The sequence below is a fragment of the Tachysurus vachellii genome, chromosome 23, assembly GCF_030014155.1.
Source record: "Tachysurus vachellii isolate PV-2020 chromosome 23, HZAU_Pvac_v1, whole genome shotgun sequence".
NCBI lineage: Eukaryota > Metazoa > Chordata > Actinopteri > Siluriformes > Bagridae > Tachysurus > Tachysurus vachellii.
In genome coordinates this window covers 7,730,405-7,747,022 of record NC_083482.1, presented here as the reverse complement: position 1 = coordinate 7,747,022, position 16,618 = coordinate 7,730,405, and the positions used below count along the sequence as shown (strand labels likewise).

General features: G+C 38.7%; 1 protein-coding gene across 1 annotated transcript in view; it reads right to left on the bottom strand.

The window, feature by feature from the left end:
* Positions 1-268: 268 nt before the first annotated feature.
* aldh1a2 (aldehyde dehydrogenase 1 family, member A2) overlaps positions 269-16,618 on the bottom strand; it is a 25,670-nt gene continuing 9,320 nt past the window's right edge. The window contains exons 3-13 of the mRNA XM_060858874.1: positions 15,079-15,219; positions 13,119-13,248; positions 10,154-10,215; positions 9,576-9,704; positions 8,478-8,591; positions 4,557-4,659; positions 3,030-3,214; positions 2,205-2,369; positions 1,739-1,896; positions 1,415-1,489; positions 269-1,076 (exon numbers count right to left, since the gene is read on the bottom strand). Coding sequence (XP_060714857.1) covers positions 1,004-1,076; positions 1,415-1,489; positions 1,739-1,896; positions 2,205-2,369; positions 3,030-3,214; positions 4,557-4,659; positions 8,478-8,591; positions 9,576-9,704; positions 10,154-10,215; positions 13,119-13,248; positions 15,079-15,219 — 1,335 coding nt within the window. The 3' untranslated portion in view covers positions 269-1,003. The remainder of the gene's footprint in view (positions 1,077-1,414; positions 1,490-1,738; positions 1,897-2,204; positions 2,370-3,029; positions 3,215-4,556; positions 4,660-8,477; positions 8,592-9,575; positions 9,705-10,153; positions 10,216-13,118; positions 13,249-15,078; positions 15,220-16,618) is intronic.

Below are 16,618 nucleotides of genomic sequence, written 5' to 3'. Positions count from 1 at the left end.
GTGTTATGTTTATCTCTTTCATTTCTCCCACTCATGATCAGTCATTCCAGGGTGTGCAGAAACCACTGCAATATATTTTCCTCTACTCATTCAGAATTATGTTTTGATTATGAGACGTGTTAAAGTTACCCTTTCAGCAATGCTACTGCTTTGTAATAGTATACGCTGTAAGTGTGTCAGTAAAAAAAATCCCCTTTTCTTGAAAATTTCCAGCTTATTACTACTCAGACAACACCAAGCCACATTCCAAATAAAAACTCAGAGATAATTATTTTAATGAATTCTTTTTAATGATGGAAAAAAAACTATAGTCATTTTTATATCTTACTTTCTATTTTCATAGTAAATAATTGTTTAAGAAAGAAAATAAATGGACACCAATGAGTAATCATTTGTGTAAAATGCATTTCTCATATTAACGTTTCTTTTTTTGTTTGTTTCTGAGGTAAACCATTTGTGTTTACATTGGTCAACAGGTTGACACACAGAGCTATACGGCATAAAACAAAAACTGAAAAACACAGAACAATTAAACAATTACATTTTAAAATTAATACTTAATAAAAAAGATCCCGTCTGTCCTTTCAACTGCTAAGACAGACAGCTTCAGTGGTCTTAGTACAAAAAACAAAACTGAAAAGCAGTCGCAGATTTTACCCAGTGAATCAGAGCAAAGAGAAGTTGTGTGTGAGGTTCAAGCCTTATAGCCACATGTTTCAGTCTGTTAGTGTCGGGATGTTGGAGGTGGAGTGGTTTATGGTGTGTTCTTCCTCCATTGCCATCTCCAAGTGCTTTAGTATGGTTAATGGAGCCGGCGAAAGGAGGCCACTACAGGGAGTTAACATGGCCATGAAGGCAGCTAGTGGATGCTGAAGTTATAGAGGTGCTGACGGATGAAAATGAAGATGAGATGGTGATGCTGGGTTAGTGGACGATGAAGAGGCTTGGGGTCAGTGATAAGCCCAGATGAAGTCCTTCTTCCATTAAGAATGCGTGTGTAAATTTACGAGTTTATCCCTGGCATCTTCACTGTGATGGTCTTCACCTCTGTGTACTCCCTTAGACCATACTCACCCCTGGGAAAACACCAAAAATACAGGTAAATTCACCAGCTCTCTGAACAAGAACTTCACATGGTCTAGACGTTGTAGACCCCTAGCACACAGTTCCTAATTACCTCCTTTCCCTTTTCCGATGTTTTAAACACAAACTAAGAAGTTATTGTGATTTTTTTCTGTAGTAGTGTTGAACCACCAGCTCAAATATGAATCGATCACTTTTACATCCCACGAAAACTAAATGTTTCAAGTTGTGTAGCTGTCCTTAGCATACTGTAGGTACTCTGAGTTTAAAATCAAATATTTTTATCATCTCAAGCTACATTAGATATGTCAGACTGAGTAAAAGAACTTACAGTTCACGTCCATTGCCTGACATTTTAAATCCTCCAAAAGGACACTGGCAGCTTAATGCATTAAAGCAGTTTATCCTGAAAAATAAATAAAGCAAACACAACAGTTTAGAGACTCTTTTCTGGCAGACATACATACAAAATCATTTATCTGGATAAACTGTGTGGCCATTTCTCTATGTTACTTAGGAAATGTTTTGTGACATATTTAATAATTATTATTTAAAAATATGACAGATTGGAAAAGAACACAGCTGGTGACGGGGATACAGTATTTCTTTTTTTGTGTGTGCTACATGATACAGAAGAATTGTAAATAGCTCATACCAAACAGTGCCAGCCTGCACAGCTGTGGAGATGGCCATGGCTTTGTTGATGTCATTGGTGAAGACAGCAGCAGTCAGGCCGTACTCGGTGTTGTTGGCTCTCTCAATGACCTCCTCAATCGTCTTAAACTTCATAATCTGCTGAACTGGCCCAAAGATCTGCCATAGAACAGGGAGAGTCCCATTAGCAAACAGACTTCTGACGCACAGCTGAAATTACTGATTGTGAGGATGGATTGTGTGTGTTCAGTAATGAAGAACAGTCAGTCAGAAAGATGGAAAAGATGTTTAGTTCTCTTTCCAAAACCCAGCTCAGTACAGACACATAACATGACAGTTTTTCATTTCCACAGCATCAACAACCACCACGAGTCACCAAGGGGCTGGTTTAAGGAAGGATGCTGCGTAGGGAAAACCAGCCGAGAGTGTGCCAGTAAGAAGGCTGTGTGGTGGTGGAGGTGGTTTACCTCCTCTTTGGCAATGCGCATGTGGTCCTGCACATTGGAGAAGACAGTAGGCTGTATATAGTAGCCTTTGGATAAGGGGGCTTTCCCTCCACACTCCAGTTTAGCTCCCTCACTGATACCGCTCTCAATGTACTCCAGCACACGTCTTTGCTGCTCTGCAGTGATCTGAGAGGAAGGAAACAAGAAAGGAGCCAAAGTGAGAGCATGCAGAAACAGGTTTCATCACTAACTGTCACTATGTTAAGAATAGTGGACGTTTGCATAAAAAGAATCAAAAAAAGAGTGTCAAGGAAAAAAAGATAAATGATCTTTGCCCTCACAAACATGCTAGAATATGTGATGCAATATGTAATAGTATATATAGAGAGATAGAGTCATATTTTTAGGCTTTTATTGCAAAGCAATAGACACAAAAACCACGATTAACAAATAAATGTTTTTTGGTATCATACCTTCAACAAATTATTTGCTTCTCTCCCCAGATTAAACTAAAAATTTAAAAAGTCAATGTTTTAAATAATAAAAAAGTTTTTATTAAAAAAAACAACATTTATTTTTTAGCTATTTAGCAGCATTGTAAAATTGCACACTTTCCCCCACAGTTTCTTTGCAGTAATTAATTGCTTTCTTTTTTAAGCATTAGTTTTTGGGATTAAATATTTGTTTTCAATTTATAAGTTGCATCTATAGCATAAATGTTTAGGCTAATTAAAAAAACAATGATCTAAATGAAAATAATGGCTGGTGTGCGTGTGAGTCTTGCTTTGGATATTGCATAGATCAAATACAAGCTATAGTCAATGATGTCTAACCCCATTGCTGTACCTGTGGACCCTGTTCAGTGGTGGGGTCAAATGGGCTTCCCACTATCCTCCTCTTTGCTCTTTCTACACTCCTGCGCACAAACTCGTCGTAGATTGTCTCCTCCACAAAGATACGGGATCCTGCCGTACAGCACTGACCGCTGTTAAAGAACACACCCTGATGGGCCTGCTCCACTGCCAGATCCACTGAGGAACATCAGACAAAGAGCAATAGATGAATCCAGACAATTCCAATCAAGTGGTCAAGATGAAACACTTTACAGGCTCTGGTTTTCCTGCATCAAAGTGCTTGAACAAGTTATAATAGAATATTACAGATATACATATGGCAACATTTTACTAAATAAATGACCAGTTATGATAACTATTAATGCTTACTCATCTTGCTCTTTAAAAGCCCCCTATAAACTTTAGATTGTTATGGACCCTTCTTCAGATTTATTTATGTATTTATGTATGTATGTATGTATGTATGTATGTATGTATGTATGTATGTATTTATTTATTTTTATTATTATTATTATTATTATTATTATTATTATTATTATTATTATTATTTTGGGGTTGTTACTGACAATGTAGGTCTGTGTGGGTTAACCAACAGTAGCATTTCTATTCAAATATTTGATACATGTACTGTTTGTAGTTTTTTACTAAAGCTATTCTGTACCTGGTTACGTTTGCAAGTCCATGTTTCATTATCGGATATCTGATGTACATTCAGCACAATGGAATTATCTGATAACTGGCAAAATCATATGATCATATTATGTGCATGCAAACACACTTACTAATTGTATGTTGGGAGAGGACAGGCAGAGGTGGCATGTAAAGGGTTAATAGAACGCTAGGATTTATGGCCATGTTGGGATGATTCCAGCCAGTGCATTCGGCTGATTTACGGGTTGAAGGCGGGATCACTCACGCCTGCTGAAAGCATTTAAAAGTCCCTTCCAACACCTTGAATTGGAGAGCTGCTTAGAGCAACTGATCTTGGAATAGAAGCTGATCTAAGGACTGGGTTCCTTAATTCTTCAACATGTATACTTATCACAACTGACTGACCCAGGAACAGTCCTGAACTAAAATGGTGTAAGGAATGAATATTTTAAACTTAGCTTTCATTCAGTGTAGCAGGACTGAGCATCTGGTGCTAGAAGAGCTTGCTTTAGAACATCAGCATTACCTACGTCTGTGTGACATTCGCCATTCTGGCCAAGCAACAATTGATTATCATATAGTCTGAATCTCTATGTGGGTTTGTTTTGCTGAATTCTGGATTCACCCAAAAATGAATTAAATTCTATCAGTTAAACCATCCACCAGGCTTCACTAGCTTGTTTTAATATACTGCCAGACTGCTTGTGATTGCAGACACGGTCTCGTGTGAGCAATAATACATTGCTTTAAAATAACCCAGAAGACCCTGAAGGTCTTTGATGTCAGTGACAAACAAGGCTACTGCAGTGGCACCTGTGCACATACTGTCAACAGGAGGGCGCCCATAAAACAGCCTCTGAATACTTACAATCAGCGTCTGCAAAAATGATGTTGGGATTCTTGCCCCCCAGCTCCAGAGTGACTCTCTTAAGATTGCTCTTTCCAGCTGCTTCTTGGATCAGCTTGCCAACCTGTGGGGGAAGCAGAGGATGCATAACATCTTTACTCGCTGTGTTCTCCGTTGCCGATTCTCACTAAATCTCCTCATCAGTGGAAAGTTGTCATTAATAAATCCAACAGCCCAAACAACCCTTCCAGTCCTCCACACACATACACACACACACACCCCTTCCCCAGCCTCTAGGCCAACTGAAATTGGAGAGGGACCTCAGCTCACAGCCGAAATATCTATCAGTGGCCCTGGAGGCTGTGGAGAAGAAGAAGGAACGCTGTGTTTATAACACGGAGCTGTATCTGTTGTTTAATCGAGAACAGGAAGCACCAACCGCAGGTTTGTGTAGGATGATCTGCACTATTTGGAATTGAAAAAGTGTTATATTATAAAGGTGGACTAAAGTGAAAAAATGCCTGTGTGGTCTTGGGCTTGGCAAACACTCTAAATGAAAACATGTGGCATGTTTAGCATGCGTGGTCACGTATTATTATATAACTAGCCCCCACTTTCTTCTCCGGGATAATTTTAAAGGACAGGTTTAGCACGAAACCCAATTTACACAGGTTTCCATTTTAAAATAGCCAAAATCTTAATATACCTGCTTCCACTGACATCATACATCATACATTTTCTATTTAAAAAAGCATTTACAGAGTTATGATTAATACCGTATGGGCATTTGTTTAGAAATATATCCCAATATTTGTATCCATTTTCATAATTGTATTTGTGTTCGGAAGTGGGCTTGGTGTTTACCAGAATTGTTTGTTGTCCCTAATACTGTGTCCTAGAAACAATGAAGAAAAAGCCTTTTTTTGTTGGAAACAATTAAGTCATTTTTCATTCACAAATTATAAAAAAAACAAATAGGAATTTGCAAAACAAAACTTTATCCAACTCTTGAACCAGATGCTCTGTGGACCTTTCTGGCGAGCTTTGTGTCTTCTAGCTAATGTTACTGTGTAAGCACATTAACTGTGTTTTAATACAACAACGTCTTTCCTGAATCACTGACCTCTTGTTTATCCTCAAAAACAATAATCGCCTCATAATATTTTGTCAGAAAGATACAGATTGCTCTTTCCAGCTTCTTCTTCGTGTAGCTAATGAGTGTGCCATGAATTCACAGGTTAATCGTTTTAAATTGAATTAGTTAGTTTGTTACCCAATCAGAGATACGTTGTGTACATCACATGGTCTGTCTGAGCTTTATGTTGTGTGTATGGCTCTATAAATAAATCAGAAATCACTGCACACCAGTGTTAACTCTTTTCCTTAAGCAAAGACTGAGAAAAATGTCCAAAACCTTTGGTCTAGTTTCAAGACTTTTGTGTAGTTTTTATGATGTAAATGTAGTTGGGGGTGAAATTGTGCTAAAACCTTGCAGCTCTACCCACAAGCGACATGCTCAGCCCTTTCTAATCTCTGTATGAAAGTAAAAACCTCACGCTGCTCTCAACATAAGGCAGGTAAGAAAAATTAAGTGTACCTGCAATTTGTACATGTATTTATACTCATTTAACACACTTTTTTAATCAAAGTAATTATATTCATATTCAGTTATATACCTAGCTTGAAGCGAAGATATGAACATTTGGGGAAAACAAAAAAAACACACCAAATATTCTAATTTACATTTGAGTAAAAATGTAGAAAATGATTTTTCTTCAAGGCCTCATTGATTCATATCAATATTTGAAAATAGCGACAGATTTCAGATTGGACTGCATATTTTGGATATCATGGAGAGTTAGCTCTTATCTTAACATTTTCATACTTGAGACCTGCAGTCTGAACAACAGTGTTCCACAATCTTTGCTCCTATCCCAAACATAAACAAACAGACATTTTTCCACCCACCCATATAAAACTGACTGAGACTGAAAAATCTCTCTTTCTGTTTTCCATCAGATAGCACGGACAGGGACTGTGAAGCTGAGTGTGTGAGTGACTGGGCTTTGTACTGATTTCAGAGGCCACACTACAGCAACCTGTAATCAAGAGTGTGAAGGATCATACTTGTCTTATTATGTCACTTTTTTCTTATTATTATCATACATTAAAAAATAAAAATAAAAAAAAAGATTGTTATTTGTGAGTGCCCAGTTGGCCTGCAACCATGTCTATACACTAAAGAGGCAATAAAAGCCTAAAATATGACCATGGAAAAAAGATGCTCTCTCTCTCTCTCTCTCTCTCTCTCTCTCTCTCTCTCTCTCTCTCTCTCTCTCTCTCTCTCTCTCTCTCTCTGTCACACACACATTTTAGGTGAGTCAGAGTCTGTGCATGTTCTCTTAACTCAAATGTGCTCTTTCTCTAATTAGCTGCAGGTTCGAGTAGAAACTCCATACACATCAGAGCAGGAGGATGAGACAGAGAGAGAGAGAGAGAGAGAGAGAGAGAGAGAGAGAGAGAGGCAAGGAAAAGAAAGGTGGAACCTTCAGAGAAAGAGCTGGGTGGCCTTTGCCAGCAGCAGTAAGGTGGAGGGCTGAGTGGGTGGCTTCGTGCGTACTGAGAGTTTCCCAGTGAGGGTGTGGATTACAGTTTGGGATGCCGGTTTCGTGATAGCGTATTTATACAGTGATTACTGGACTCTGCATACTAACATACAGACTCTGCTGGAAGGATTTTGAATTGAGCAAACCAGTTAGGTCATTGGGTTTACAAGCTGATAAGTGGGAAATATTCTTGTTCTAATTTCCCACAGATGAAAAAATTATCTTAGCATTTTATCCACATGGCCCACTGAGGCAGATTTTTAAGATTTTTGGGACTGCTTTGGTAACAGTGTCTCTGTTTGCATCCTTATCAGTAAAACAATATTACACGTCTAATTTTAAGATCCATTATTGCTCCTTGTCTCTTGCCACTCTGTATTAAAGAACCCAGGACTGAAATGGCACTTTACTTGTTCAATAATAAGAATATACACATTTTCAAGCCAGGTTGACAGTCCTTCTCTAAACACCACCAAATTTATGATAAATACATGTGAAATACATTCAGGATCACATCAAAACTTGCACTAAAATATGGAGATTTACAAGATAGTAAGGTACACAGGTTTGAGCTAGAAATTATGACTGTTTACAGTAAGATGTCATTGTGGACTTTGTTTTGTCATTGGCAGCATGGTGAGATCAAACAATCCAAGAGAGCATTTCTTTCCTGGCATTCCATCCCTAACATGGTGAAACTTTCATCATATAGTCATCTGTATGTGACTAAACTTAGCTGACCCTGTGGTTGCCACTTACTTCATCTTCTGTGTGTTTGATGAGTTTAACTAGAAATCCTGTTGTTTTATTGTATCTGTTTGCCAATTCTTGAGCTAGAAATGGTATGTTTTTGGCTGTATGACTCTTAGGTATTGTATAAATAAACTGTATATGACTACTGCATAATAGACAAAGCACACTTCCTAAGAAGTTTCTGTATAAAAGTGCAGCTTCAGCTTGGAACTCCACCAACGCCTGACCACATAATACAACATTCACTCACTCGATCACTCGAATTGTGTAACATCGATTTCAATGGAATTTACTGGCATTACCATTTCACATGTATATAGTGTAAATTAATGCAGAAAGAAGAGTTCAATGAACTTTGACATTTGAATTTGGATCGTTATCAGGAAGCACAACTGCTTTGGCAAAATAAAGGAAGCATTTATTATGACAGTGAATTTTATAGAATAGTCCATAAAATAGATCGTTCTGAAGGTTGAATCGTTTACTTTTGTATTTACTGTTATTACATTAGCTAGCCTCCTAGCAACTACCTCATTGCCAACAAATTAACAATTTGAACTGTGTATCTGTAAAGAAAACCCACCTCTGTCGACCCAGTGAAAGCCACTTTGTCTATGCCCATGTGTGAAGCAATGCCGGCTCCTGCTGTTGGCCCAAAGCCTGGCAAAATATTGACCACCCCTGGTGGAAAACCGGCCTGCACAAACAGAAAGAGAGGAAACAATCTTTAGAGGACAAAGGGAGAATGTAAGAGAAAGAGAGCAGGACGAGCCAAGATCACCACAGGCCTTTGGGGTGGAGGGATCCACACCCATCCCGCTGTCCCTCCAGTCCAGGGAAAAGAGTGCATGGACAAAACATCAAAAAGAAAGAGACAGAAGAAGTTTCACAGTTCCACAGGAAAACAGAGGACGTGAAGGAAGGAGATGTGTCCTTTTATATTTTTTTTTATTTTTTTTATTTATTATATTATTTATATATTTATATATTTGATCCCAGTTGATGCGCTTTAAGGTTAAACCATGTATTTTTTATTCAAAAATCTGAAGGACAATTTACTGATGCATATTCCTGCTTTTCCTATAATTAAACACTCATTTTTACATAAGTCTGTTTTTATTGTTACCGTTGATTTGTAACTTATCATTCATATTATTTCAAGTTTATGAATTATGTGTGCTTTCTGTTTCTTTTTCCACCTTCCTTTCCACCTCCACCCCTGGCTGCCAATGTAAAGAATTAGAGCTTAATGTTTAAATAAAAAGCTCATTTAAAGATCACATAATCATTCTTTATAAATGGATCAGTCTAATAATATCATAGATTTGATAGAAGTTTAGGCAGTCATCATGATGTTAAAATACAGTAGTGGCACACACCTAGGTTCACTACAGTATTCTGGGCCAAAATCTAAACTATTCTTAATGTGGCTGTATTGTTTGTGGGTAGTCAGCGTGTTCAACTGCTGAGCTATAATTATCCTGTAAATGTTCCTCTTGAGTCAGCCGCTCACTGCTGGTACGTCACAATGTCACCGTGTTGTTCCTCTTTGATCAGAGCGCTACGTGTTCACTGGCTTTGCAGTGTTACTGTGGACATTGTTATTATGTAGTGTCAGTAGTGATAGACCTCTTTGATCAGAGGGTTATTGCAAATGTGCACTGGAGAACGTTTGCTGTACCTCTTTGATCAGCGCGCCCATGTAGAGGCAGGTGAGGGGGGTCTGTTCGGCCGGCTTCAGGACCACGGTGTTCCCGCAGCAAAGAGCTGGTCCCAGCTTCCATACAGTCATCATCAAGGGGAAGTTCCACTACACAAACAAAGAGCACAGAAACTCAGTCCAATGTAATCTCTTTGAGTGAGCATCCCTTCTTCCCACAGCTTTATGGTTGCTTACTCAATCTTACTGTAAGATGCTGACTCAATCAAACATCTACAGCTGTCCACTGTAATAGGTTACTGTTACTCCTTGATTATGAAAGCTTTAAATGCAGTCTTTTCCTCTTTAATGAACTAGACAATGTATGAAATCTTTCTTTTACATGTAAGGAGTACTTGGATTGACAATACTCCTTTTCATGGAAGTAAAAATTGTATATTTATATCATATTGTATGTATAGTATTAATATACTTTAAACAAATAAAGAAGACTGCATATATATTAGTGATTAAAAAAATGACTAAGACCCAATAAAGAAATCCTACAAAATGCTCCAAAGACTGAGTTTGTAAAAAAAAAAAAAAAAAAAAATACTAACTGGGATGATTTGTCCACACACTCCGACTGGTTCGTGTCTGGTGAACGATAAATATCCTCCATCTGTAAGAGACCAAAGGACATGTGATCTTAAACATGGGATGTTTGGCATCGAACCAATACTAATACCAGGACATTATCCTTCCATTAATGATGATTAAAAAAGACATGCTTTTATAATCTCATGTGCAAACAGATAAAGATGAAGAAGAATAAATGATATTGGTTAAGAGCTGTACTCTGTGTGAGCTGAGCGAAGAGGAATGTGCACAGTGGTCAGGAATCAGGCTCTACTCTCATTTATGAGCTACAGATAGCAGGAATAAATCAAGACACTGTATATATAAGACTCCAGGCTCGATCAGTAAGGCCGTGTGAACACATCCCAGCTCTGCAGCCCTGGCTGGAGGAATCTGCTAGGATGAGGCATCTGGAGTAGAGACGAGCCAATGATTCATCTCCCCTGGTGGCCAGATAAGAGTGCGCCAAAGACACACATGCTGTTTGTTTGTCCTGTAATTCTATTACAGATTAGATTGGAGATGAAGTAAAGTGAAATGCGGAGAGTTCCCGCTATGCAAGTTTAGTTTAACAACACAACAAAGGCACAGCGGTGTGCTCGCTTACTCACTGAGGACTCACTCTTCCTCTCCACTCCGCTCATCAGCGTTAGCTTGCAGAAAATTGGACTGTACTGTAACTAGGCTCACTGCCATGATGCACTGTTTGGTGTTTGATCAGAAACTAGTGATGATATTTGTTCATGAAAGCGAGACAGTATGAATGTGACAGGAAGTCTGTTCGAGTTGCCTTGTGCTAGTCTCACTCAGAGAATGAGGCAGCGTACATGAGAAAGATTAAGATCATTTAAGTGGGACAGTATAAATATAGCAATGTTTGAGAAAAGAGGGCGTCCGTGTGGAAAGTTTGAGGGGCGAGTGAGACAGAATGACTGACATGGAAAGCGAGAAAGTATTTGTGCCGCAAATTAGGGCTGTTTCAGTGACGGGTTGAGTCATTCTGAGCTGAAGAGTAAGACCAATCATGTGGCAGATTGAGAATGAGTGAAAAAGAGACGTGAATATAGAGACAGGGCATGACAGAAACCAAAGAGAGAGAGAGAGAGAGAGAGAGAGAGAGAGAGAGAGAGAGAGAGAGAGAGAGAGATAGTAAAACAGGCTGAAACATTTTTTTGCATGTGTGCAATTTTGCACATAGGTTTTATATGTCTGCTACTTCTACAAGCCTTTCCATTCTGTGCTGCATGACAGGGCAGTTTCACCAAAATTGTCTAATGCTCAACAATTCATTTAGCTCATCCTAAGTATTTTTACTCTAGACAGTTATAAATACTTATCCAGTACATAAGTATCTAATTTGACACATGGAATGCTTTAGGACTGATTGTGTGCATGTGCGCTTGTTCTGGAGGAGAAATATTTGTTGTCAACTAAATTTCTTTATTTTCTGGCTGCTCTCTGGTTGCCCTTGTAAAAGGATTTGCTTTGTTCAGATAAATTATAAGAAATTATTCCTGAATATTCTGTAAATGACTAATCACTGGTGATTAATAATTCCCAAAAGTTTAATCAGAAATAAATGTTTCTGAATTGTAAAAAAAAAAATGTAAATGTAGACCAGGGAATAGAGCAGGGAATATGAGCAGGGAATCTAGAAGAAGTCTAAGAAAGAAAGAGTGACACAACATTTAACACCATGTACAGCAATTACACAGACAACAAACTAAATATCTCTGCACTCCTTAACTGGCACACACATACACACTCCTTGTAAGACAGCTACACCCACACATACACGCTAATGGTTGCACTCTGATATCAGAGTTGTGAATCCACGGTTGTCCAGTAGTCTCAAACCCCCTGCTGTGTCCCTTTCAAACAGCTAAATTAGCCAGAACAGCCCCGCCATAACCCCCCATGCCCTCCCAGCCCCGGAGCTGTCACCGTGATCCAATGGTGGCGCTGCTCAGTAGGAGGGCAGCCATTAGTGTGCAGATTTATAACTGCTGAGGGAGCCAGTGTGTTTACCCACTGAACACTTCCATAACCCCAGAATCCTCAGAGAAAACACTGCACCAGCCGTTTTTTGCTCCTCTGTCTCTTATACACGGGACCATGAACCAGGGCTGCATGAGAACACAAATCTCCCGCAAAATTATACTACTGGCTGAAATTTATCTGACTAGCTCACTAATCAGAGTGGAACTGAAAGAGTGAGACAGTTCAAGTGTCAGATTCAAAAGTATGAGCAAATCTATGAGCGAAAGACTGACACACATAGTGAGTAAGACACTTCGATTCAAAGACCGAGCTGAATCGGGAACTAATTCATGACCGTCTTTGTGAGAGCAAGACAGGCAAGTTTTATTTTGAACTCCTGTATGAGGGAGGAAGACAGTAATAGAAGACAGCATGAAGGTGAGAAGGTTTCATTAAGAATGAGAAAACTAGAGTAAAAGGTTAAGGCTGCATGAGTCAGAGTGAGATTGTAAAATAGTGGGAAGGTTTGAATGTTAAACTGAATAGTAACAGGTCGAGGAAGCTAATTTAATAAACTATTTGAACTTTTGAGTGAGACTTTGATACATAAACAAAGTTAAAGAGTGTTAAAGAGGTTAAAGACAGTTGGAGCGAAGGTTTGAGACTTTCGGTGAGAGAATGTGAACGAGAAAAAAAGTGAGACAGTTTTAGTGACATTGATTAAAAGAGAAATTCTGAGTTGGAGAGTGAGACGGTTGAAGTGAATGTTTGAAAATGAGGGAATTTGAATGAGAGCGAGACACTGAATGAGCTAAACGGAGAACATTTGAGTGACAGATTAAAGTCTGCCTCTCGACTGTGTTCTAACAGAGCGTGCGTTGAAGTCTGCTTTACTCCTGGAGCTGTGATTCACAGTGTGTGTTTCACAGCACTGAGGCGTTTGGGACAGGACAAGTGTTACCTTACCAGTAGGAATGGAGGAGCCATGGATCTTGTCAGCCCATCCAGCAAAATATCGCAGCGTCTTTATTGTTCCCTGAAGGTCCACAAAGAAGGAGGAGAGGAAAGGTTTGCCGCTGTCCAATGACTCCAGGGTCTGAGGGGAGAAAGGAGAGATGAGGAAAGGAAATGAGGGAGGAGGACTGTAATGAAAAATCACACACAGGGATTAAATTCGACTTCCCCCCACGCTGCACTTAAAACTTATGCAAGCAAAAGTGCACACTTTATCCTTGCTCCCAGGGGGAAATGCAATACTTATATAGCCTGAATCTCTGTCACGTGTTTGTTATCTCTTTGTCAGGAAGCTGTGATTTCTTATCAGACAGGGATTAATTTGATATAAAGCACAATCAAGACCACATGGACTGTTACATTTCTCCTCCAGAGTGATTCACTCTGATACTAAATTCAGAGCGAAATTCACATTGGTTGAGTCCATTTAAGGCAAACATTCGATCATGGGCTGATAGAGGTTTATTCAAGGTGGTTGAAGCATACGTTTGTGCCTAATTTATTTTTTTTTAATCTGTCGTAAAAACGTTTTTTTTTTTTACTGACGGAGAGACACAGGCTTTAAAAGAACACATCATGTGAACACATCATGCTGCCATGGCACAATGCTTCTCTTTTAAAGTTCAGAGTTCTAGGTGGTTTAATCGTTAGCACCCAAAGGTCACGTATCCCACCTCACTGGTGCCACTGAGCAGGCATTTCAGATGTTTGAAGAACAAATTGAAACTGTTAGGACAACAACAAGCTTGGAAGGCCCCGCCATGTCGCCTCTGTCTGCGCCCGACAGACAGGCTCTCATTAGACACTTGCATATTGTTGTGCGGGTCTTTGTCTATTTCTCCACTCAGACTGCTGAATCTAGAGTTCTGGTTAGCCCAGTTAGCACAGGCAGGCTGGTTACTGCTCTTACATCATGACACCATAAATACTCCTTTCTGACTGGCTAGCAAGTGCCTTTTATTGAGACACAATTATAGCTATAAACAAAAATCTAAACACGGCTCTAAAACATTAAACCTCACATTATAAAACTATGCTGGAATTTAACCACAATGACACGATGACCATGATGATGACCATAGTGACCATGGCAGTGCATGGTAAGGTCAAAAAACAGAACAAATAAGATGAATAAAATGTTATTTGGTTACTTTTATAAATTCTTTTATAAATACACAAAGAATATAATGCTTAATCTGCACATTGCTTTGAGTCTCACAATAAATCACCTCATGTAAAAAATAAAGAAGTATAAATAAAAGTGTAAATGTAAATAAAACCAAGAAACAAGTGAATATTATGTATATTATGAAGTGTATATTATATTATGTCTTTATTCTTTTTTCTTTTTTATATATTTTATATATTTTTATATATTTTCGCTGCTGTAACAGAGAAATTTCCCCAATGAGGGACGAATAAAGGTATATCTTATCTTATCTTATCTTAATATATTCTCACACATGTCTGTACAGTCTCTTTGTATGAAGACTGCATGGTAAACTTTAATAATTACTACCATTTAATGAACTTAGAGCACCAGAAACATAACCCCACTTTTGTATTATCTTTTTTGGGACTCTAGATTATAAGACTGCGGATTTGTTTGAAGTTGATATGAACTGTTAGTGATGTGGAAATAAGCTTGCCATTTTTACTGACATTGGATGTTGAGTAATCAGTTAACCAATGAAATTCACTGAGCCGTCTAACTCTTCAACACCAGTGAGACTTGATTCCGATGGTTTCCAATTTTTTCAAGATTACGCCACAAATCCATCTGCTTACATTTCCTACTGCTGAACATTTAAACAGACCTAGATGGCATTTATGGTCCTTCTGGGTTTACACATGTTTATACTTGTTTGTCTGTGTGTGTGTGTGTATATACAGGCCACTGAAGCACACTTACAGCGAGGTATGCACGGTCACGCTCCACCAGATCTGCCAGTTTAGAAAGCAGCCTCCCTCTGTCACACGAGTCCATCATCCTCCATACTGATCCCAGAGAGAAGGCCAACCGAGCCGCCTGGACTGCTTTGTCCACATCCGCCTAAGACAGAAAATAGTAAACAGAAAATAGTATCGAGGGACAGAAACAACATGGAAGTGATGTGAGCAGAGACATTTTAACAGTACAGTATATCTTTATCCTATAAGCAGGTGTAAATTCACATCTGGGACAAATGAAGTCCACTGATTCCGGTTGAGCCTCGATGGCTCTAGCAGTCGTGTGCTTGCTGATGCAGACATTCTGCTCTTCGTTCATCAGCTCTGTATTACCACAAGCCTGGGTTGCATAACTGCATCAGACTAATCGTGAGCTCTTCTGTCAGATGTTGGACTTTCATTCACATACTGAGTGAAAACTGGCTTCTCTCATGTAAGAAAACCTCACATGAAGATCTTGTTCAACACATCACACCAGTGCCAAGACTTTGGCTGTCAGGTTTGAAGAAAAGACTGATTTGTATGAATATACAGTCTAATATTACTACTTTACTACGAAATTACTGATTCCTATCAGCAGCCCATTACAAAATCTTGGCAGGTTAAAATCCTGATTGTCTTTACAGCATCACTGAATGTCAGAGCATGTCAGTTTTGTTTTTTTGGCTTTTTTTGTTAGAGACACAAACTTTGTTAGCTATCATGTTAACCAGAACACCTCAGTATGTTAATGCAGACATTTCCCTCCATCATCAAACTGCTGTGTAAATGAGTTCTATCATTATGTATTTAGATCAGGTTTCATCCAGATTTCATTGTGGTTTGGAATCTTTTGGCTCTGGTCAGTGATTTAGAAAACCGCAGAAAACAACAAGAGGATTTTATTGGCACTTGTAGGAACATTGCCATGAACTGAAGTGTCTAGTGACAGACAGATTGAACTTTGTCAGGTTGGTTTGTCTTAATTACTGGTTATCTCTGTAAGGAATTATTTCATCTGACTTTTTACGATGCACTGATTTTCCTTACACATTCTAATGTCTCAAATTATTATCTGATCCAGGTGTAAACGTTACTGTTTGAATAAGAAGGATCTGAGGCAATGCTGTTAAGAAGGAACCCTGGAGAGGTTTTTCACCTGACCACATGGTTCAAACTCTCAATAAGTGACTATGTGACAGGTTTTGGTTAGGAAAGAAACATGCTGGATAAATGCAGACCATCAGAATTCTATGATCAGTCCTAAGATATCAGCTCTCTCCTATAATACATATTCATAACGTTAACATTAACAGCTAAACCCTGTCCTTAGTAAAACGTCTTTTCTTCCATTGTTAAAGGAAAATAGTCTTTTCTAACAATAAAACCCCTGATGTATGAGCATCTATATTGAGGCACTGAGTCATTGTGTCTAAAGCCTACACAAGTTTCAAGGACTTAAAAAGCTTAACTTTTTGAAGAAGGGGGTTTTATGACTTATGTATCTAACCTCTTAATTCCTG